Source organism: Panicum virgatum, chromosome 9K, assembly GCF_016808335.1.
Source record: "Panicum virgatum strain AP13 chromosome 9K, P.virgatum_v5, whole genome shotgun sequence".
Lineage (NCBI taxonomy): Eukaryota > Viridiplantae > Streptophyta > Magnoliopsida > Poales > Poaceae > Panicum > Panicum virgatum.
Window position 1 is genome coordinate 4,317,910 of NC_053144.1, and position 21,275 is coordinate 4,339,184.

The 21,275-nt window shown below is 44.9% G+C and overlaps 3 protein-coding genes across 5 annotated transcripts; all 3 read right to left on the minus strand.

Moving 5' to 3' along the window:
• Positions 1–2,051: 2,051 nt before the first annotated feature.
• LOC120649490 (casein kinase 1-like protein HD16) lies at positions 2,052–10,763 on the minus strand. 3 transcript variants are annotated; one of them, XM_039926298.1, is made up of 17 exons: positions 10,609–10,763; positions 9,432–9,895; positions 7,932–8,057; positions 7,777–7,850; positions 7,630–7,699; positions 7,491–7,546; positions 7,345–7,416; positions 7,152–7,246; positions 6,918–6,984; positions 6,662–6,791; positions 6,366–6,581; positions 6,151–6,281; positions 5,261–5,435; positions 5,094–5,184; positions 3,344–3,501; positions 2,507–2,695; positions 2,052–2,411 (listed from the first exon to the last, which is right to left on the minus strand). In XM_039926298.1, exons 2-17 carry the CDS (start codon positions 9,840–9,842, stop codon positions 2,352–2,354), a joined length of 2,121 nt encoding a protein of 706 aa, XP_039782232.1. In that variant the 5' UTR covers positions 9,843–9,895; positions 10,609–10,763; the 3' UTR covers positions 2,052–2,351. The 3 variants fall into 3 exon arrangements, with proteins under 3 accessions (XP_039782232.1, XP_039782233.1, XP_039782234.1); XM_039926299.1 differs by lacking the exon at positions 10,609–10,763 and adding an exon at positions 9,016–9,105 and having other exon boundaries at positions 9,432–9,969; XM_039926300.1 differs by lacking the exons at positions 7,932–8,057; positions 9,432–9,895; positions 10,609–10,763 and having other exon boundaries at positions 7,619–7,699; positions 7,777–7,809.
• A 716-nt stretch (positions 10,764–11,479) lies between these two features.
• Positions 11,480–15,078, minus strand: LOC120649492 (F-box/FBD/LRR-repeat protein At1g16930-like). The gene is made up of 4 exons (XM_039926301.1): positions 14,831–15,078; positions 12,267–13,343; positions 12,035–12,178; positions 11,480–11,936 (listed from the first exon to the last, which is right to left on the minus strand). The coding sequence occupies exons 1-4, from the start codon at positions 14,945–14,947 to the stop codon at positions 11,601–11,603; spliced, it is 1,674 nt and encodes a 557-aa protein (XP_039782235.1). The 5' UTR covers positions 14,948–15,078; the 3' UTR covers positions 11,480–11,600.
• A 3,260-nt stretch (positions 15,079–18,338) lies between these two features.
• Positions 18,339–21,155, minus strand: LOC120648969 (mavicyanin-like). Its single transcript, XM_039925586.1, has 2 exons — positions 20,981–21,155; positions 18,339–18,619 (listed from the first exon to the last, which is right to left on the minus strand). Exons 1-2 carry the CDS (start codon positions 21,153–21,155, stop codon positions 18,339–18,341), a joined length of 456 nt encoding a protein of 151 aa, XP_039781520.1.
• Between the last annotated feature and the right edge of the window lie 120 nt (positions 21,156–21,275).

Consider the following 21,275-nt stretch of genomic DNA (forward strand, 5'->3'; position numbering starts at 1 on the left):
AGGGTCTAGATCCAATCTTATCCAAACCAAATACCGGTCAACCCGGGGTAGTTTTGCAAAAGAGACCCTAAGTTCTCTAGTAGTCAACCCGCCATCCTGCTCTGTTCAAAAATAATTTTGTTTAAGTCCTTTTATTTGCAGAAAGAACCCTGAGCTTTCCCAAAATAGGACCCGCCATCCTTAGTGCGTAGTTTTGCAAGCTAGCCCCTGTAGTTTAGGTTTAATCTCATTTTAGTCCCTGGTTTCTTTAGAGCTAGCCCTGAAAGTTTAAATCTATCGCAAACAAGTCCTTAGAACCCTGTTTTAGCCATAACTTCTTCGTTTAGCTCCGTTTTCATCGATTCTTGCGTTCACGTGATCCTTACAACGTGTGCAGTAGCCTTATCACTTTGTTATTCTCTGTTAATACACTTTGTTGTGTCTTACAAATCCTTTCTGTTAGTCCTTAACCCTTTGATTAATCGTGACTAATAAATCCCTGACTCACCATTTATCCCATAGAATCGCCGTTTTAGCTCCGTTTTCCACGTTTATTGCGTTTTTGTAACCGTAGCAGCGAGCCTTATCCTTTAGTATGCTCTTTTAAAGCTTTTTTTGGTGTATTGTTCTTAGACGTATATTCTTGTTTGTTTTGTATGATTGCTCGTTGATTGTTTCGAGTAGAAAAAACGCCGTTCAAAGGTTGAAGATCAAGTTGTTCGAGTGAGCAAAAGCTGAAGAGCAGTAAGAGTAGCTTTTCGTTGGAGAAAGGCAAGTGACAATAACCATACTTCTATCTATACTTATTTATGAGAATACTTTATTTAATTGGAACATGGAGAACCACCCAAGAAAACTGTACAACCACAATATCATATGGCTCTGGTCTTGGCTAAGTAATTAGATGATATATATGTCGTGCCTGGGGCGTTTGATTGGTGGATTTTGGGTTATCAAAATTTGAGGAGCGGGTGAAGGAAGCTTCGTCTTCTGAGCTACCGCAGAAAGCAAGGGACCAGTGCGTACATATAGTGATTCTTTGGAAAAGCCTCGTAGCGTCCCTATGCAGTCATACCTAAGGAAGTGTGATATGGTGCTTGGCCCGCACTTGCATGGTTGTGTTTAAAGTTCTTTGAACTTTTACGCGAATTGTGGTGAAAGTGTACAATCTCTGCAGAGTGTAAAACTGATATATCAGCCGTGTTCACGGTCACGAGCGGATTGGACCCTCACATGATTAATTTAACTTAAAGATGAAATTAAATTATTTTCTGGTTATTTCTTGTGGCCTTGCTAAATACCAACTATAAGTGTATTCATCCTTGCTTACTGCTGCTCAGAAGAGAAAAGTTGTGGTGAAATCTATGGAAGATGTTGCTGAGTTCTAGGCGTACGCAACTCCCAGACGATTGCCTGTGAAGTTCGAAGCCATCGTTTTCAGGATAAGTTGTATAATTCTGATAGTTGTCTTTTATCTGTTTTAGTTCTCTTTTTCGTGATACTGTTACTGATTATTAACTTATAATGTCTCTATATGTATGAAACTTGATCCTGACATACATATAGTTATGCATTCGATTTTATCCTTAAAACCGGGTGTGACAATGCATCTACATGTCCTGAAAGCCTGAACCAACAAATCCGCAACGCAAGCCGCCTGATCAAGCTAAGCAATTGTTTGCCCATAGATTGATTGTACTAGTATTATGGATCAGACTGGCGCAGGGAAGGGGGCCTGGATGATGCCGCCCTTCGCTGGGCGCGCGCAGTACGTCGCCCACTACGGCCTGTGGTTCGGGTTCTCCGACGAAGGGAACGCCGACCTCTGCGCGGCCGACCTGGCCGTCGACGCCCAGGCCGGGCGCGCCGGCACGTCTGGGGACGTCGTCATCGGCCCCGCGAACCACGTCGACGACGACGCCAGGGCGGATGGCGAGCACCTCCTGGAGACCTGGACCCTTTAGACAAATTATCGACGGAAATGAAGTGATTCACCTTTTGAGATCCATAATCCTTGTTATTAGTTATACGGCACAGCCAGTTTGTCCCTGTTCACAGTGTGGAGGTAACCATTGGGAAGAAGGGAAGATACGAGCTGAATCATATATCGCCAAAGCTAAATGTGCCAATGGTTATTGGAGAAAGCACACATAACAAACATGAAACTAGCTTGTGGGCAAGGTTCACATCTGATACAGCATCGCAAACACATGATCCTTTACAACTAGACTAGAGTAGGATCCTGCAACAGGCCATGCCAGCCATTTGCAATCCGATGCTATATGTGCAAGTTTGTTCCGACTTCCATCTCGCAGGTCTTCAGCCTCCACTGGAAACTCGAGTGCCTTCACCTTGGAGCTTTGACATAGCTGTCAGCACACAGTTCGGCCATAGCAGATTGAGGAAATATATAGGTTCTTCACCCATTTTTCCTATTATTTTCCAATGTTAGATTGCCCGAGAGAAAGAAGACCGAAGAAAATTGGTTCGATAAATGGATGAATCCTATGGATGCAAATATATATACCTTTACATGGTTGCTGGGGAAGGCAGATGTCCGAAGAGTTTCTTGCGTCTCATCCATTGGTTTCCTCTTCGGTATGCTCAAGATAAAAGCAGCTTGGTCAGGGGTAGCAGCAGTTGATGTTATTCTGTAACCAGTCTCCCATCGATGATGGATCCCTTCACTAGGATACAGAAAGTCCAACTCCACAACCTATGTTTGACGACATATTCAGTTATGTAGGGAGCCATACTCTTACAAATGGGTATATTACATGCAAGGCTAAAAGTGGAAGAGAAGTTTGCAGTCATCTGAATTATAGATCAATTTTACGAGTTGAAGACACTATCAACCCTTGCTAAGGGGAGAAGTAACTCTTCTGACTTTCTGAGTGATGAGAAAGCGGGATTCACTATGGATAGGTTTCTACCGGAATTCAGAACCCAAATTTGAAACCCTTGGCATGTAGGACCACCACTGATGAATTGCAGGCAGCTTAAAATATAGAACGCACAGAAATTATAGTTAACAAAAATTAGCCCTTTAATGCCGAGTTTCAACCCAGAGGAAAGCAATTCAGATTTCAGATTATGCAGTTTGAGGAGGTTCTTCAATGGTTCGGACAAGGTTGGCATGACGGCATAAAAAAAAGATTATTGCTGGAGAAAGATTCATCAAATTAATTTTCCCAAAGGAAAAAAAAATAGATGAGAGGAATTGATGCTTAGTCAACACCAAACGTAGTCAAAGATGGAAGTTATAGCACACATGAAACTACCTGACACATGAGGAGCTGCAAAATTCATCAAAAACATGATAAATCATTTTGTATTAAACGTAAAAATTCAGGTAATAAGTAACCTGAGTAGCATAGCCTGAATTACTGGACATGACCACCCCCCAGCGATTCCCAGCAGTAGCCATGGATGTTACATGAAAGCCTTCTTTCCATTTTTTATTAATCCACTTATAAGGAAATGATTCACTGACTTTGTACGACTGCTGTGTGTAAGGAGTTCCTGTAGTGATAAGGCATACCATGTCAGAAAAATACCGTGGAAGAAAATACACCAACAGTTCACAAGGAACACAAAATACACAGACATCCTGTCAATGCTCAGAAAAAGAAAAAAAATTGCATATCAATATATTAAGAAGGGTGAATCCAGTACACAGTTTTTGTGTGTGTGTGTGTGTGTGGGGGGGGGGGGGGGGGGGGGGCTGTAGAAACCACAACACACTCTAACACTCTATTACCCTTACACTATGGCAGAACCTTGAACAGGACTTCTAACCTAACCAGCTGGCAGCAGGGCGAGGATGTGAACAATTCCTCGAGCCCAGCAATATCCCACAAGTGCAGCTCCTCCCTGATGGAGGAAAGAATTCCATTCAGGTTAGCAGAAAAAGAAAACTGCTCATGCCATCAGCTTATCACTAGCACATCAGAACTTTGACCAAAAGGTAAACTAACATTAGCAAGTACTAGCAGGTCGTTTATCAGAATTATGGCCAACGGCAAACTAATATTAGCAAGAACCGATAGATAATAAATAATATGGTGGCATGATATGTTTCCCACAATGCTGTGGCAACCTCAACATCAATTCTGACGCAACCATAGGCTAACACCATATATGGCCAAGTACCTCAACACTGCATATTTGGATGCCTAGGCCTAAGCATCATTGCAAAAAAGGAAAGATTATCTGATTATTTGCATTCCACACAATAGAATGAGAATGACCACATTACTCCCCCCTTTGATTTTTAGTAAGTGTATAGAAGTTTATTTATTTCGGGTTTCATCTCTAGCCTACCCCAACTTGCTTGGGAAAAAAAGGCTATGTTGTTGTTGTTGTTGTTGTTGTATAGAAGTTTATTTATCTCGAGGTTCAAAATCTTGATAAAATCAAGAAAAATAAGAAAATCTTTCATATTCTCTCTTATCACTTGCACAAAGTGGAGGTATTTTATTATTATTGACCAACAATTAGTCAAATTATAACATTCTTAGTGTAGAAATTTCCATACTTCAGATATCTTTTAACATAATGTTGATTTCGCAGCAATTAATGATATATTGTAAGATAAATTGGCCATCAAAGTACAACTCTAAAGCTTTTCTCAAAATGTAATACGCCTATTAAAAACGAATGGAGGTAGTACTTCGCAACCAGCCATGGCTTTAAAATCTCTATGGCATTCAGTATAACGCTTACTACAACAAAACAAAAATAGACATATCATAGTTGGACAGGAAACACTGATGGCTATCCCAGAAAATAGAAGAGGGGTGTCATGTCCACAGGATCCTCTTTACCTACAAGACCATGCTTATATAGGGAAGACAACTACAAATCTTTGGGATGTAATCCAAGTTTCAATCACATCCTAAAAATTTCACAACACCACCCCTCATCAAAACATCACCTAAATGATTGCAACTGATGCCTCATTGTTGTATCACTGAGTCAAGTATGCAAGGCACATAACTTTGGTGCACAATAAGTTATGCCCCACTCTTGTTTCACTGTAACTGCTCATTTTCCACAGAAGAAAGTGGACATAATTAGAGTAGCATTTAGTAAAGAAAAGATAATCAACAAACCTTTGGACATTACAACCAAGGAACTTCCATTGGTTGCTCCAGCTACTGCTGTTATGTGATAATTCTTCTCCCACTGCTCCGTAATCCACTCCTGCAAACATACACAAGCTGGAATCAGGAGATAGAGGGAGGGAGGGACAGAGTGAAAGAAAGAGATCATAGTGCACCTTGTTCAGAAACAGTTGTGAGAGCTCATAAACTTGAGAACAATACCCAGTCCCAGCATCCATGATGAGAGCCCAGAAATTTTCTGAAGAAGCCACAGAACTGATATACAAGCCATCTTGATTACCTTTTTCTATATGCTGGTGCAGCCTTGCATCAGCTACATTATAATGATATCTAAAGATGAAAGAAGTATTTTACAATCAAATTTAATAAAATATTTAATTTGGGAAAAGCGGTGAAATATGAATCAACAACTGAGTAACTGGAGGACTTCATATATTTCAAACTAAGAGCAAGAGAGCATGCATACACACAGAAATAGGAACCGCACAAGCTTAGATTGTGCATCAGTTGAACTAGCATGTAGCGCATTAATTTTAAATTGTACAGCAATGCTGATTGCTGCTTTTGTCAGGACAATGTGCGCAACACAATTAAGGTCATGCAAGATGTATGACAGTTTCAAAGGGGAGTTCACACTAGAGCTATCGCAAACATGACCAAAAAGATATCCTGATTAATTCAGCTAGAATTATCCAATGCTTAAAAATGTAGTCTTGTGAATCCAATCATATACTTGATATCATCTACAAAAGTTCTTGGTATCATGAATGGAAACCCTAAAATCGCTAAGTTCCTGCTCTAGTTTCCTCCTGTGTTTATGTTATGTAAGTGTCTATTCAAATCCATCACATTATGATAAAGAAACAAACAAACCATCATCCAGAATCGTAAAGTGACACAGTGTGCTTTGAGTATTGGAAGCACTTAGTCCAGGACATACAATCTTTAAAGGGAAAAGGAAATGTCAGTCTATATAAGATACCGTGTTTGGATACACAAACATAAAAATAAGAATCGTAGCACTTTCATATTTAAGTGCAATTACCTCTGCTTCATTGGCCGCCTAGCATTATAAACTGAAATCCATTGAGTTGCTGGGCTTCCCAATCTAAGTTTTTTCTTAGGTTGTTCGTCGCCCTCAAGATTTGCAGGTGTTCTTCCACGTTTCTGTCCAACCTATAGTTTGCATACAGATCCATGACCAAAACTAATACAAGCAAAATAAACAAGGATTTATGTTATGGGCATAGCAGTGCAGACCTTTAGAGCTCCATCAATTCTGATGGGCCTTGAAGCATGCCCTTCTATCAAACCATCAAAAAGAGAAATAAGCTTTGGGTAATTTGGCTCTTCATCAAATTTCATATTGGTGACCATCTCAAGAAAATGTTTGAAAGGAGCTGGACAGAAGCAACACAGTATCTCCGGAGAAGTGGACATTTTCTTCTTACAGACAAGAAAACTCTTGTTATCTCCCTGCACATTAAGCCATTAGCAAAAATAGGTTCAAAGTCAGAACAGAAGATTTTGACACTGCAGAGCATGCTGAAGGCTACCTGGTAGCCTTGCCAAGGCAATCTTCCTCTTATCAAAAAAATAAGGGTGTATGCCAGTGACTCCAGATCATCCCTCCTACTACCATTACGACCTAAATGAGCATGGACACTAGCATATCTAATTGTTCCCCTGGAAAATGTAACGAGGAGATAGTTATATTAGTAGGTGACATAGTTTAATATAGTTATATTAGTAGGTGACATAATATAATACAGAGAAGCTAGTACAGTAACATGCATACAAGATCTAGCTAACCTAAAGATATCTGGCCTCTGATCATATTGAACATGTTTACCAGATGCTACTTCTTTCCACCTGGATGCTGCATAATTTTAGCATTAATATAAGAGTGTGGCAAAGGTCAGTGGGGCATAAAACGCATGTGATTATGTCAAGTAGCCAATGCCAACTAGTGAAGGCCATAGCGTCTTAAGAATTTGAGACGACTATCTTCACATAGATATGAAATTATTTTTAACAAGAGGGTACCTAAACCAAGATCAATCAGGAAAAGCTTCTTTTCATCAGGTGATCCCGGCTGACCAAGCAAAAAGTTCTCTGGTTTCACATCGCCATGTACAAAGCTTACAATGATAGGAATAGGAGACCATGTGAATGTTAGCATCAAAAGCATTGTAAAATTCATGCATCTTAGGATGATTATCAAATGCATTTCGGTTACCCTTTTGAGTGAAGTTTCTCAAGAATTGATATGGCCTCAACAGCAATACAAGCAACCATATGAGGAGACATCCTGTTGGAGATGTTGATATCAGTAGGGAGTAAGAAAGCATATGAACAAGGCAAGCAGATTGACAAGATACTGACGCCTGTCCTACAGAATTCCAAACATCCCAGAGGCTAGAACCAAGCATATCCATTACCTGAAATTTTAGAATGCTGGTTAAATAAAATTTCCAATAAAGTTTGGTTACATTTTGCAGTTAATAACTAACTTTAAACTCACGAGAATGTAGTAGTCTCCCTGGCGACCCTTGTAGTGGACTGATGGAATGCCATAACAACCGTTGAGAGTTCTAGTAAGGCAAGATAATGGATCATTGTCCATAGAGGATAATGTTAAATTTAGGAGGAGGATTGTGCAGGTTCTTACTGATAAACCTGCCACTCATATGGGGGGGCGTAGTTGCATCCCTTGCTACCTCGATGCTCAAATTTCAGTGCAACCTACAGTATATTCACCCAGATATTTTAACGGTGTACTAAATAGAACTTCAGTGTTCAACTGAAAGACGTAAAAGAAGGAACCTCATATGCATCAGGACCCATACGAGAAGATCCACCAGATACTCTTTTTCCAACATAGACCTGGCCAAAGCCACCTTTTCCTAACTTTCTATCAGTTAAATATTCTGGGGATTTACCTACTTGAACCTGCAGCAATCATATAGGTGCTTAATTCATAGCAGAACTCTACAGCATAACATGGCCTTACAGGTAAGTAACAATATGGATCGGTAAAGAAATGACAAACTGAGGTAATAATAGAAAATTAGAAACGATTTCTGCAATAAAGACAGTCTTTTGCCAAGTGAATGCGTCTTTAGTGCCGATTTCTAAAAATGTAAATGGAGTGAACTGAATGTGCCAGCCATGTCTTCACAATTTTGTGCCAAACGAGGAATACAATCTCTCTGCTATAGGTAGCCACTGAAAGACTAAAACCTACTGTATTCCCTAAGGGACTGCACATGAAAGAGTAGTTGAAAAGTGGCGTAACGAATTATTTCAGTAATCACCGAAATACAACAACAACAACAACAACAACTAATTCAGGAAAAATTATGTATATTATTTCCATTTCTTTCAGTTCCTTGTCCTTGCCGGCATCGCCCTAGGGCGACAATGGCGGAGTGCCAGTCATGGCACTGCACGGCAGGGAGGCCGGCGCGCGGGGGCTGCACGGCGAGGGGCTGGCGCGCTAGTTGAGCGGTAGCGGAGAAATCCGAGGTGGAACCCGGACTCTTGATACCATGAAAGACAATGAATTGGGAAAATTGTGTGTGATTAATGGGAGCAAAGGCTCAAGTACATATAGGCAAGGATGTTCACGGGAATAGGAAACAATCCTATCAGGGAAGATCTTTCCTATTATAACCAACTAACCAAAACAGGGGGAGGCACACAAGGCAACATGCCTGTGCAGCCGCACCACCCTAAACCCAAGGGTCCTGCCTAACATAGCCCATGCTAACAAACACTAATAGTATTGTGATGGTACAATCCAACCATTTGATTTCTCTATTGAATGCTATCAGTTCGAGTATGTAGACAAAATAATACAATGCAAGCAAAAGTTCCTAGATTCCTCTCATGCAAATAAAAATGCAACCTCTCAAGCACAACAAAGCCGACAATTTTGCTCCTCTTCACCACTGAAATGGATCATCATCGTGGTCAGTCCTCGCTTTGGTTTTGTTATCTGTGTTTATATGAAATAAACGTGTAATGTGGCCAACATATAGCAATGGATACCTAAGACTGCATGCTACATTCTACATGAAGGTTATCAAGTACAGCACAAAAGAAGCATGTTGGCAGTGAGTGTAACTGATACAGCAGGACACGTGTGAACTTCAATAAAATAATACAGTCTCAATATGATGCTAACTGTGGAACCAACAAAACAACTAGACCAAATAACACAAGTATAGGCTTTGTAGAGGGATATAAGGACAACATTTGATCGATCAATTTACCAAATGATACATCATGTAAAGAAACACATCAGGAAAAGAGAAGTCATACCCTCTCAGGCACTGGGGTTGCTGTGGCATCATCCTCAGCCACTGCAAATTTGTCCCCACTATCACCATCCATTCTTAAGCTGGGACCCCGGTCAGCTGCCTTGCTCGAACAAAAGCCCTCCTGGGCTGTGCCAATAACTGCCTCACCAGCAACGGCTTCAGGGAGGTTCTTGCAAGGCAGATCAGTCTGCAAATCAATAGCCTTGAACCTCTTTCCTCTATGTTTTGAAGCCGACCTACCTCTTCCCTTGGCTGCTACCTTGTTAACTCTACCAGCCGCAGCACCTCCAAACCTTCCAAGCCTCCCTCGTGGAGTTGGCACTGCTGGACTCCCGATGGGGTCTGCTGCCTGGACGTTGTCAACGTTGTTTGACCTCAGACCTCTCCGAGCACCACTTCGCAACTCTGGCATTATCCCTCCATGAAACTCAGGCTGGCGTTACATCCTTCAGCACTCCTTCGCACCTCCAAATGCAAAAATACCCAACATAGAAGAATAAATTCACCGATCAAAGGAAAACCATGAGCGAAACCAAAACAGTAAACATCTGAATTTCAGCTCAACTGCGCGAGACTTTTTCCTTCACGCCGTGGCAACCAAACAATGACGAGTTCAGGTGGACAAAAGTGGCGGAGGAATCAAACTGGGGCCTTCATCTCAATTGCGAACCGCCTTAAAGACACGACCTGCTTTCCAATCACCAGGGTCCTTTAAGCGGAATCGAATGCCGCCATCGGCACAAAAGGAAGAGGCGGTATCTCCATCACCCGATGCCTCCCAGGGGGACTCCAACCAGGAAAATTCCACCTCCTACCCCCAGATTACCACCAATCGGGAGCTAAATCACTTCTAGACTAACCAAAACCCGTCTCAGGGTGCCAATCCCACCCAAACCGCGGATTCCTCCTGAATCTGCATTGACACACCGCGCGACAAGCATCTTATCATCAGAGCCGACGCATTTCCCGGCCCGAATCCGCCTCCGGTAACCGAATCAGGCCGGCAAAAACCCCATCGGATCGCGCCCACGTACCGCCGGACGCCCGACGAACGATCCGATCGTGCGGAAACCGGGACCCGCCGCCACGCGCGCGGATCAAAAAAAAACGGAGAAACAATGGGGGGCGGGCGAAATGGAGAGCGCGCGGCGGTGGAGCAGCAGCGAAGAGAGACTTACATCGGCGGCATCTCCGCGGCGACGGCGATGGCGGCGGCCGTGGCGCGGCGCCTCGGGAGCCGTGCAGCGGGGCGTGGCGACCGGGGGCAGGAACTGCGGCGCGGAGCGCTGGCTCTCTCCTCTGTCTCGCGTCGGTCGTGGTGGGAGCAGCGCCCGGTGTGTGCCGGAGCAACTCATGCAGGTGGAGGTGGCACGAGCCTGGGCGTGGGGCCGGGTGTCCTGGTGCCTCCGACAGGTGGCCCCTACACGGCAGTTACGGAATTCTCTTTTATATTTTATCTATAATAATATAAATTGACGGATATGGCGCTGGGCCTCTGGCCGTGGGCCATGTCTGGTGCCGCGCTTGACCAGATTGATTTTTTCCACGGACCAACCACGGTTCAGAGGCTCTCCATTTGTTGGAAGTCAGGAATTTCCCCCTCCTGCTGGAGCTAAGGCCGTGAAAATTCATGTGTTTACATCAGAGATCAAAGTTTTTTTAAAACACAAAATTGTTTAAAGTTCGTATAAACACATCACAGGCGTAGCACCACCTGAAAATTCGTAGCTTCGTTTGAAAAACGGACGCTTGACAGTCGTGTCATTATACTAAACATGCATTGCATGTGGTCGTGGCATGTTCTACTAGTTTACTTCTGGTTGTTCAAAAACGATGGCGTGTTAGCGTTAACCTGTCAACTAATCAGCCACGGTGCGTGTGCTGAATTTCTCAAGATCTTTTCTGATGGCGCGAGCAACAGGTGATCACACCAAGCCAGGCCAAGCCGTACCGGTTCTTCAGCGAGTCTAAACCACACCACACGGTTCCGTGAACAACCATGGAATTGGAATATGATCGAGCAGCTAGCTGCATCCTTTGCATCGTCAAGCAAAGTAAGTAAAGCACAAGGCACAAGTAATTATACATTCTTCTTAATTTATTTAAACCAATTTAATAACACCGGATGATGTGATTTTATTGGAACAAAGGAAGAAGCACGCGCCACAACTCATTCCAGAATTATCTGAGGCGGCCAGCGAAACCCAGCCGTGAGGTCGTCGAGCACCTCAGCTCGCTCGCACTCGTGCCACTCCCGGCGGCGTGGGACGATCTGCAGCGCCCCCAGCTCCTGCTCGTCGTCCCTGACCTCCCCGTCGAGCAGGTGGACGCGCCTCAGCAGTGGAGATCTCTTCATGATCAGCCTGACAAAGCCGGTCTGCCATCCCAGTCCTTCGAAGCCGGCCACGACGAGCTCCTTCAGGTGCCGGTACCGATCCTGCCGCACACCGGCGTCCAGACTGTCGCAGAGATCACCTGCGCTTCTCTCTTCTGAGCTGTTGTCAATCTGCATACGAATTTCAGAACAATTAGGTTTTACAGTTGTTTCCCAACATCCATGCACGTACGTTTTCAGTAAAGTTAAGTGGTCAGGAAACAACATACATGAACATGGAGTGACTCCAAGGCTGGTGTTGCATCGAGCAGTAGGAGAATCCATAGCGCATCCCAGTTCACTGGGACATTTGCGATGAACAGCTTCTTGAGCTGAGTGAACTCGCTGAGAACAACAAATGGTTCGATCCACATCTGCATACAGAGTATGCAGCTGGTTTTATGTGGCTGTGGCAATGCAATGTTGATACACAATTAGTCTGTATAAGAGATGATTACTCACCTGGGGCCCTTTGAACTGCAAAACAAGGCAATCTAGTTGTGGGACCCTTTTGAAGAACTTGCTCGGTGGATATGTCCTCTTGGAACCAGACTCATCATCTATGTCATTATCTTCAGTTTGTAAGTAGTCCAAACTCACAAGCCTGAGCTGAGGCACCTCACCATAGAATAACTTGGTTGGCCGACCGCGGCAAACAAAAATTTCAAGACAAGGTAGACAGTTCAGATGGATTTTCCCAAAGTTGCACCTGTCCACTTGCAGATTCTTTAATTTCGACGATGGGGCACAGATAACAAAATTAGCTCGGTAATATCTTGATTGTGTGATCCTGAAATCAGTTAGCTGCACGCAGTTTGCAAGAATACCATTGACCATTCCCATATATGAAGATTCACTCAACGAGAGTTTGGTGAGCCTCTTTACTGTCAGGCAGCTCCATACACAAACAGGCTGGCAATTGGTCAGCGCAAGCCGCTCCAGCCGCAAATTCCGGTATGCATCTAGCTGCCTGAGGTCATAGTCCAGGCAATAGCCATCACAAACAAGCTCAAAATCCTCAACGCCCCACTTGACAATGGCTGTGGTGGTCCATTCATCAATATTCTCATGCCAACGCCCTAGCATTTGGAGCCTCAGCTTCTGGACAGGCCGGAGTTGACGCACATTCTTTGAAGCCAGAAGAAATGCATTCACCTGCTTGACATAGCGTCTCATGGCCCGGCGCCCATAGCGTTCTAGGATGGCGGTGAGTGGTCTGATCTTTGCCATCCAACGCTCATGACGAGCCTTGATGGCATAGATGTCAGTCAGCTTGTGCACATTCTTTTCTGTCTCATACGCAGACTTAGCCTCTTCGTTAAGGTGTTTGAGGCGGTGATAACGTGGTGGGAGAATGTCATCGACAGCAAGGTTATAGGATGTGGGCAGACGTCGAGGAAGATCACGCCATCTTTTCGAAAGGATGATGGTTGTTACTGTTGTCCGTGTGTCTAGCTTGTCAAGGATCATGAGTAGTATCTCTTCAGGTAAGCTGCTGATCCTGTCCTCATGACTGGTGTCTTTCTTGCCCATACGAATCTAGTTTCATTTGGTGAGAAACATGGAACTGTAGTCATTGAATGCAGAAGACAGCAGCCACTACACCTAATTGAGCCACTTTATTTACAAAAAGTTATCAACACCACAAATTAACACCTCAATCTTAAGATAAAGGAAATTGTTCCAGCCTCAGCATTGTGAGAGACACAAAGCAGTGCATTATTGCAAAAGCTGAGGTTCAAGGCAAATCCCATATTACTTCCACCTAAAAATTGTAAGCAATGGTATGAACAAGGTAAACAAGAGTAGTCCTCAATCGACCAATTGTAACAACAAATCGAGGTACAAAACTAACAGTTCTGCAGCTAAAACTGAACATCTTTAATTTCAGTGTAGTCTGTTCACAACAACACTAGTCCTGTGCAGGGTTTACCTTTTCGTTTTTTTACCGAATCCTGCCAACTGCCGGAAACGAAATTTCGGCAAATTTCGCTAATTCCGAACGGAAAGAGAATTCAAATTCAAAAACGAAATTTTGATGAATTCCGACCGAAATTTCGGTGATTTCGACCGAAATTTGGTGATTTTCGACCGGAAAATGATGTCAGTTGTGATTTTCATACTGTTTCCGAGGTCAAATGAAAAACTTTTGAATACCAACTTTGTTCAGTTTTTCGAGATCTACAACTTTTGTTTCAGGAACTTTTTCATTTGAGCAATGGTTTGAAAGTTATTTAATTATTTCAAAAACTACCAATTAAAAGTCTTGTCATTTCATGTGACAACTTTCATTTTCTCTCTTAGGCCTCAACTAGACTTTTATTATTCTTGTTATTGCGGATATGTCTATAAAATTTCAGGGACATTGGTTGATCCAATTGAAAATTGTTTTAAATCTAGGACAAACATGATTTGAATTGGTTATCAATTCATGTGACAGTGTTTGAATTTTTTTTGGATTCAATTTGTATAGAGAATTGTTAAAGCATTCTGAAAAGGTGTGCTTTCCTACTTCGTTACCTCTCATGCCAACTTTGAACTATAAATTCTACCTCATTAGACTACAAATAACCTTGTTTTTCAACTAAAATGCAATTTTAGCCTAGCAAATGATCTTAGATTTGAGTGTGTTCTAGTCCTATTTGCTCAGAAGAACACCTAGTTTTTTATCATATTTTTTCCGAATTTTTTAAAAATATTTTTGAATTTTTAAATTTAAAAACGAAAAATGGCGAAAAGTACCGAAATTCAACTCCCCGGTAACTAGCGAAAACGAAAAAAAAACCGAAATTTCGGCGAAATTCGACCGAAAATGTAAACCCTGGTCCTGTGTATTCCAGAGTTTAGTGGGACGACAATCCAAAATAAAATAGAAAAGCTGGCAGCTCTGCAGTGTGATTGGCCCACGATTTTGAAAAACTGCTTGTAATTGATTCAATGGCTATCTGATCTGATAGATCGTGGAAAAAAACCTAAGAATAAAAAAGATTTAAAATTTGAAGAGCTGGAGAGTGACGGGGGCGTACCCGTTTGAAGATTGGGGAGGCGGTGGTGACGTTAGAGAGATCCGAGGCCTTCCGAAGCCGGCGATAGCGGCTTGGACGCGTCTCTGAGGCTGAGGCTGAGGCTGAGGCTGAGGCCATCGATTTTGGAAGGCGGTGGTCGCCGGCCAGCCGGCCTGCGGGAAGGGAGCGATGGGTTCGAGCTGCGGCGGCTTCGACCCTCGAGCTTGTTGTGGTTCAGGTTTGGGACTGTGCCCGGCCGCCTGACAAGCTGGGTGCAGTTTGGGCTTCGACGTAAAATCGGTTCCACAAATTCCATCTCTCCCACCGTTTTACTGTCAGGCAGTTCCACGCGCAAACAGGCAGGCTCGCAATTAGGCTTGGTTTAGTTGCTCATTGTAAAGTTTTTGAAACAATATCTTTATATATTTATAGTATTAAATATAGACTAATTACAAAACTAATTACAGAACTAGTCTGTAAACTACGAGATGAATCTAATGAGGCTAATTAATCTGACATTAGTGTATGGTTACTGTAGCAACTTAGTGTCTAATCATGACCTAATTAGGTTTATTAAATTCGTCTCGTAATTTACAAATAAAATATGAAATTAGTTTTTTATTTCGTCCAGATTTAGTACTCCATGTATATAAAATTCTCATTAGACGTGATAGTTTTAGAATTTTGAATTTTACAACTAAACAAGAGGCGACCGCGAGGCGGCGGCGTCAGTGGGGAGATCAGAAGCCTTCCGGAGCCGGCGATAGCTTAGGCGTCCCTGAGCCCGAGGCCATCGAATTCAACGGACGGTGGTCGCCGGCCGGCGGGAAGGGGACGAGCACGATAGCCTATCGTCTCCTTTTTTCTTTTTTCAGTGGACCGTGTTTGATTGGTCTGAAAAAACTTTTATGAAAACTTTTCGGTATTTTTGGCCACTAATTAGAGATATTAAATAAAATCTAATTATAAAATTATCTCCACAACTATGGTAACTAATGAGGTCTTTGATTGTACGATTAGGACAGTCCCAATGCAGACTCCACTCATAGAGTCTAAACCTCAAAGACACCATCACAAGAAACTATACTTTCTAATGCAAAGTGTGTTACTTTGGTTTATATAGCTCACTTGTCTCTCTCACATTTATTCTTGATTTGCGTGAAGATTTGGAGTCTAAATAAGACTTGGAGTCTAAATAAGACTTGGAGTCTTTGTTTCTCTCCCTCTCTCTTCTATAAATATATTGTCTGTCGTGGGATCTCTAGGGGACCCACTGCCGGGTGGCGGAGCGCACCCGCCTATTCCCAGAGAGGGAGTACTGGGAAGGTACTAGGCGATTGGGCTGATCTAGCTCTGAGACAAGCACACAAGAACACACGATCTAGAGTGGTTCGGGCCGCCGGAGCGTAATACCCTACATCCACTGGGAGAGGTTTTGATCTTAGTTGTGTATGAATCTATCCTATGCCGGGCCTTGGCTTTTACCCAGGCTGAGTTTTTCTTCTAGCGGGCGCCCCCCTTTTATAGACCAAGGGGTGCAGATACATAGGACGTTGGGACCCCGACAAGTGGGCCCAACGTGACTGTGCGGTATACTGCGCAGAGTATTTAAATGGCTACAGTGGTTACGAATCTTTCCTCCGATATGCTTACATGCCCTGCTGACCCTCTGACGAAGGGTGATCTTCTCTTGTCCCGTCAGCAAGGTGCCCATTGGGGGAACGTAGCTTGCGGCGTGACCTGTTGAGGCTATTATGTAGGCGTCATAATGGGTGAAGCCGAGCCATCGTATCCATCTGTTATGGCAGACTGACAGGCGCGGCGCCAGCAGCCCCACTATGCATCTTGGTAATACGCGATCAATAGTGCCCCCTGGTCAAAAAATCGCCTCGGCTTCTGCTACATCAATGCGGACGTCCTCCTACCGCAATGAATACAGCGGTAGGTGAACCTTAATATGGAGACCAAGCGGCTTTATATGCGTGTCTGTGCTTGCAGACACGTGGCGGCTCCGGACCACCCCGAGGCGGAGTGTTGATTCCTTCCCTTGGCGAGGGGTCCGGTTACTATACCGGGGGTCCGAGACCCCAAAGGGGGGTCCGGAGCCTCCGGCTGTTCAGGCTGAGCGCCTGCTTCTTCCGGAACACATGGAGCTCCCGGACCTTTCCCAACCAGAGGACGGGTCCGGGACCGTTGTCGGGTGAACAGGGCTTCCGGACCGCAGGGGTTCGGCTGCTGGACGTAGTTAAGGATAACTACAAAGCTCTTCTTGCCTAGACACAGCAAGAGGGGGTACCCCAGTCCTGGGGTACCGACACTGTCACATCAGCAAAACACAATAAATAGGAGGCTTAGACTCCATGATAGAGTCTGGGTTGGGACTGCCCTTAGAGGATGAATAGGCGCGGTTACTGTAGCATCACTGTAGCCAATTATGATAGAACCTGGCTTATTAGATTCATCTCGAAAAGTTATACTCATCGGAGAAAAAGTTTCGCAAATAAACTTCGTTTAGCACTCAATATATACATTTGTCTTTTTTTAAAAAAAAATTCACGGTATCATCCAAACACCTTGATCAGGGCTTCCGGGCGCGGGGGCTTTGCTTGGACGATTGGATTGGGGCCCTCTCGAGTTTGTACTTCGGGTTTTGGGGATGGGGGAGTGCGAGGCCAGAGTCCTGAAAGAAAAAGAGGCCAGGGTCTGTTCTTCAAGTTCAAGACCCACCCCAAAATCTGTTTTTAAAAAAAGACCCACCCCAAAATCAAAGTACAGACTGCGAAGTAGATATTAGCCTAAAAGGCCGAGGCCCACAACATCGTCGAAATAGAAAATTCCAGACGGTACACCTCGCCGGCGGCGATATCGCAGTTGGCCGGCGCCGTCGCGCTCTGCGTATATGATGCGGTGACGCTGACGCCACAAAGGTCGACGCGACACATCATCCTGAGCAAAGCAAAGTGCACCATGGACATGGCGCGCTCTGCGTTTCGGCGGCGCTGGGCCTCATCACACTCACGCCGTCCAGGGAGCGGCGTGATTTCGTTCGCATGACTCTTGTCATTCTCGGCTACAGTTTTATAAGCAGTTTTATAGGTAGTGGATGCTGTGTGTCACGTCAGCAAATTTGCTGACTTAGCATGATAATTATGAAAAGAAGAAAGAAATGAGAGTTTTATAAGTGAGAGAATGATTTTATTCTCGTATAACTTATCTAACTTAGTTATCAAATTCTCAGTCTTGGTAACTGTGCTACAAAACCACGCAGCGAGAGAGGCGCAAGGTAAGGTGAAGTGAACGGCAAATGCAAAGGTCACGGACTCACTGGTCCATGAGCGGAATGCATCAACCCAGTACAATAGTAGATTTTATTTTTTGAAGTAAAAACGTAGGGGGGGGGGGGAATCATGTGTTGAACACGAGCACACAACGTCCAACACTCATCACACCATGTCGCTCGATCTGGATGGCGCAGCGGAAGCGGAAGCTCCTAAACGATGTGCAGCCGTGCAGAGATTGCATATATCCATCACCACCACCTGGACAGGGAGCGCCGAGAGCGAGGATCGGACGGCGCCGGGGCCGGCGGCAGCGGCGCCGGCGTTCCCGGAAGGACGGTGACGTTGAGCTTCATGCCAAGCCGGCAGTGCTCGCCCACCGCGCAGATGAACCACCTCCGGCCGGGCTTGTCCAGCGTGACGCCGTCCTCGCCGGAGCTCCAGACGGAGGTGGCCGCGGCCTTGTTGCACGCCTTGAAGTCCGGCCCGCTCAGCTCCACCACGTTGTGGGAGCTCTTGCTGTACTTGAACGCTGCAAAGGGCTCGCTGTCACAGCCCAAGAAAAAAAAAGAAATATTTTTTTTACTCGTCGGGCCCACCCATCAGCCTCTCCATCTCCTCATCTCTCTGTTCTGCTCGGCGCCGCACCGCACGCGTCGTCCCGCCACCGGCCAACCCCGGGACACGTGCCGGCCATCCTCTGCAGACGTGCCGCGCGCGTCCTCCACTCGCCCTTATCCTCCACGACGACATCGCGGCCTTACCCTCCACGGCCCCTGCTCCCCCTCCAACCCTAGCTCCCGTTCCCCTCCACCATTAGCGCCGGCCCGAGCTCCGTCACCGCCGCGATTCGCCGTCTCCGGTGAGCGCCGCCTCGATTCCTCGCATAGGAAGCTTCCTCTCGTCGTCCTCCTTCGATTCCCCTCCTCACTCGGCCCCTTCCCTCACCGTGCAGGGCCGCCGCCGCTCACCTCGGTCCGCCGCCGCCCAATGTCGTCGCGCCGCCCATCCGTCGCCGCTTCCCGTCCGCGCCGCCGCCGGTGAGGTTCACCGCCTCCTCCTCTTCGCCGTGCGCGCCTTCCCCGGCCTGTTCCGGCCTCGCCTCGCCGCGCCGCCTCGCGCCGCCGCCGCCGTGGCCGCGCGCATGCCGTGGCCGCGCTCCTGGGCGGGTCAAGGCCTTTGGCCTTCCCTTGACCCGGCCTGGGTGGGGCGCCTGCCCGTGGGACCCACCTGTCGGCCTCTGGCCTGACGGGTGTGGCCGGATCCGGGTGCACCTAGCAATTTTGCTAGGGTTTCATTAGGTTTTATTTATCTGTACTCTTGTAAAATCCATAGAAATTCATGTATAGCTCAGAAAAATATGAAAATTGTTTTGTTAGATTCCTCTAGCTTAGATCTATTCAAGAAAAATATTTTTTTTCATGTTACTTTGCTTTAGATTTATTTATAGTCTTATTTTGCAAAAGTGAGTTTAATATTTAGTTATTTGAGTATTGTTCTAAAAATTTCAAACTAAATTTAGTTAGACTCCTTGTGAGGTGTAGTTTTCAGTGGTGCAACTTGTTCACATGCTTCCTTGCTGTTTATCAAAATTTTAGCTTGTTTTCTTATGCTTTATCTGGAAATGGTTTAATATAGAACTTTTTGCTGGAAAGTTAGAAAATAGTAAAACCAGTTTTGTTAGCTTTTTTTTCATGCGTAGTATCTAAGCTAATTTTCTTGGATTTGTTTAGTCAAGTTTGTATGCATTTTCTGATTTACCTTATTTAGAGTGGCTGAAAACTAATATATTTATGATTAATTATAGGAAAATGCTTTTGCTGCAAAACCAATTTTCATGAGTTTTTTGCCATGTTCTCTGCATGGTCACTTTTTAATGGTGATTTATGCTTATTGTTTAGTTCATTTCTTAATTCTTGCATCGCATTCATGCATTATAGTGACCGAACCGCCGGAGGTCGAACCCGTGGAGCCCGCCGAGCCCGTTGAGCCTGAACCCGGAGTCCAGTTCGTGGTCGAGCCTGAAGTTAACCCAGGCAAGCAGCTAAGCATAATTTCTTGCACCTATCTAATTTGACTAGCTTAGTTATCTCACTTGGGTAATGTTGGGTTATATATATTATGTATGTATTGCATTGTTGTACCTATCTTGATGCATAGTCCTTCCTTGATTTGTTACCCTTGTTCTTGGCACTAGTTAGTTAGTTAATTACTTAATTTGACTAGATGCTTAGCCCTGCTTAGAATACTTACATTGCTCGCTAGACAGGAATGGTTTGGAGGATCACATTTACCGTTTACCCTTGATCGCACTGGTTCAGTTGGGTTGTTAAGAGTTTGGTAGTATCGAGATTCGAGCGGAATGGTAGGGCCTAGAGAATGGAGTCACATGGGCATAGTCCGCTTGAATCGTTTAAGGACCGTCCGTGGATAACGTCGGTTTTGAGCACCTTTCCGTGCTACCACATATCCAATATAATGGTACGGATAAGCCAATTACCTTCTTTGACTTGATCATTGATGTGCAGTTGTGGATTATTGGCGATGTATTCGATTGTAAACGGTATGTGCATATGCGGATTCTGGGCGTATGTTGGAGCACATATCGGGACTACCGGATTTGATATTATTTTGGATGAATGACGTGTCGGTTATTCGTGTCTCTAGATGTGGGATAACACGTGGCACGCTCTCCGGTAAGCACGTGTTAACTCTCATCTGGATGATAATGACCGACGATTCGTTTAAAATAATATCAAATTGGACGGTTCTCACACTCGCCAAATCAGATAACCTTCACTCCTTCAGATGCATGGCGTGGCGCGCTCTGAATGAAACGAATAAAAAAACCCCCGGAATTTCTATTCATCTTGGGCTGGTGTGACTTAGTTACCTAGCGTGTCGCCGACTGTGAACTGCTTGCTCTCGGCCCAGGCGGCGTAGTCGAACCCGAGCGTCCAGCCACGGCCATCGCCCACGACGTGATCCGTGGCGGAGGCGAGTGCGGGGAGGAAGACGACGGCGATCGCGGACACCGCCGCTGCCGCAAGCATTTGATTGGAAGCCATGGAGGCGAGGAGGGCTTCGATTCCTTTCTGCTTTTTCCCCTTGGTTCTGTGTATGCTGTGAGTTCAGAAGGACAGATACAGGTGCATGCTTATATAGGTAACAAATTCTTGTTTGTTCCG

Excerpts from the sequence above, each read along its gene's own strand:
- LOC120649490 (XM_039926298.1), bottom strand. The coding sequence starts at position 9,842 with ATGCCAGAGTTGCGAAGTGGTGCTCGGAGAGGTCTGAGGTCAAACAAC. Across the intron at positions 8,058-9,431 it reads CAACCCCAGTGCCTGAGAGG|GTTCAAGTAGGTAAATCCCC; the intron begins GTATGACTTCTC and ends TGATTGCTGCAG. Across the intron at positions 6,282-6,365 it reads GAATTGATGGAGCTCTAAAG|GTTGGACAGAAACGTGGAAG; the intron begins GTCTGCACTGCT and ends TGCAAACTATAG.
- LOC120649492 (XM_039926301.1), bottom strand. The coding sequence starts at position 14,947 with ATGGCCTCAGCCTCAGCCTCAGCCTCAGCCTCAGAGACGCGTCCAAGC. Across the intron at positions 13,344-14,830 it reads CCTCCCCAATCTTCAAACGG|ATTCGTATGGGCAAGAAAGA; the intron begins GTACGCCCCCGT and ends AAATGAAACTAG. Across the intron at positions 11,937-12,034 it reads TGGAGTCACTCCATGTTCAT|ATTGACAACAGCTCAGAAGA; the intron begins GTATGTTGTTTC and ends ATTCGTATGCAG.
- LOC120648969 (XM_039925586.1), bottom strand. The coding sequence starts at position 21,155 with ATGGCTTCCAATCAAATGCTTGCGGCAGCGGCGGTGTCCGCGATCGCC. Across the intron at positions 18,620-20,980 it reads CACAGTCGGCGACACGCTAG|CGTTCAAGTACAGCAAGAGC; the intron begins GTAACTAAGTCA and ends AGCCCTTTGCAG.